General features: G+C 57.5%; 1 protein-coding gene across 1 annotated transcript in view; it reads left to right on the top strand.

The window, feature by feature from the left end:
* Window positions 1–405: 405 nt before the first annotated feature.
* LOC115949140 (ABI gene family member 3-like) overlaps window positions 406–937 on the top strand; it is a gene marked incomplete at its 3' end in the record, with an annotated part of 3,976 nt that continues 3,444 nt past the window's right edge. Inside the window, exon 1 of the mRNA XM_031065491.1 lies at window positions 406–516. Coding sequence (XP_030921351.1) covers window positions 406–516 — 111 coding nt within the window. The remainder of the gene's footprint in view (window positions 517–937) is intronic.

The raw sequence follows: 937 nt of genomic DNA, 5'->3' as shown, positions 1-937 counted from the left end.
CGGGGCTCACCGGGGCTCACCGGGCACCTCGGGGGGGTGGGCACAGGTGGCAGAGATGGGGTCAGGGTGATTGTAGGGTCTCGATCATTCTGGGGTCTGCATCATTCTGGGGTCGGGATCATTCTGGGGTCAGGATCCTTTCAGAGTTGGGATCCTTCTGGGGTCTGCATCCTTTTGGGGTCGGGGTGAATTTGGGGTCTACATCCTTCTGGGGCCGGGGTCCTTCTGGGGTCTGGATCCTTTAGGCGTCTGCATCCTTTTGTGGTCTGCATCCTTCTGGGGTCAGGATGACTTTGGGTCTGCATCCTTCTGGGGTGGGGATCCTTGTGGGGTCAGGATCTTTGTGGGGTCGGGATCCTTGTGGGGTGGGGATCCTTTTGTGGTCGGGATCCTTCTGGGGTCAGGATGACGTTGAGTCTGCATCCTTTTGGGGTCGGGATCCTTTTGGGGTCTGCATCCTTCTGGGGTCAAGATGACTTTGGGTCTGCATCCTTCTGGGGTGGGGATCCTTATGGGGTCAGGATCCTTGTGGGGTCAGGATCCTTTTGGGGTGGGGATCCTTTTGGGGTCGGGATCCTTTTGGAGTCAGGATGATTTTAAGGTCAGGATCCTTCTGGGGTCAGGACCTTTTTGGGGTTGGGATCCTTTTGGGGTGGGGATCCTTGTGGGGTCAGGATCCTTGTGGGGTCGGGATCCTTTTGGGGTCGGGATCCTTTTGGAGTCAGGATGATTTTAAGGTCAGGATCCTTCTGGGGTCAGGACCTTTTTGGGGTTGGGATCCTTTTGGGGTGGGGATCCTTGTGGGGTCAGGATCCTTGTGGGGTCGGGATCCTTTTGGGGTCAGGATGATTTTAAGGTCGGGATCCTTTTGGGGTCGGGACCTTTTTGGGGTCAGGATCCTTTTGGGGTCCCTGCCGGCCCAGCCGCCGCGGTTCCC

This window comes from Geospiza fortis, unplaced genomic scaffold (assembly GCF_000277835.1).
Source record: "Geospiza fortis unplaced genomic scaffold, GeoFor_1.0 scaffold612, whole genome shotgun sequence".
NCBI lineage: Eukaryota > Metazoa > Chordata > Aves > Passeriformes > Thraupidae > Geospiza > Geospiza fortis.
The sequence above is the reverse complement of the archived record's forward strand: the minus strand, read 5'-3'. Positions and strand labels throughout refer to the sequence as shown.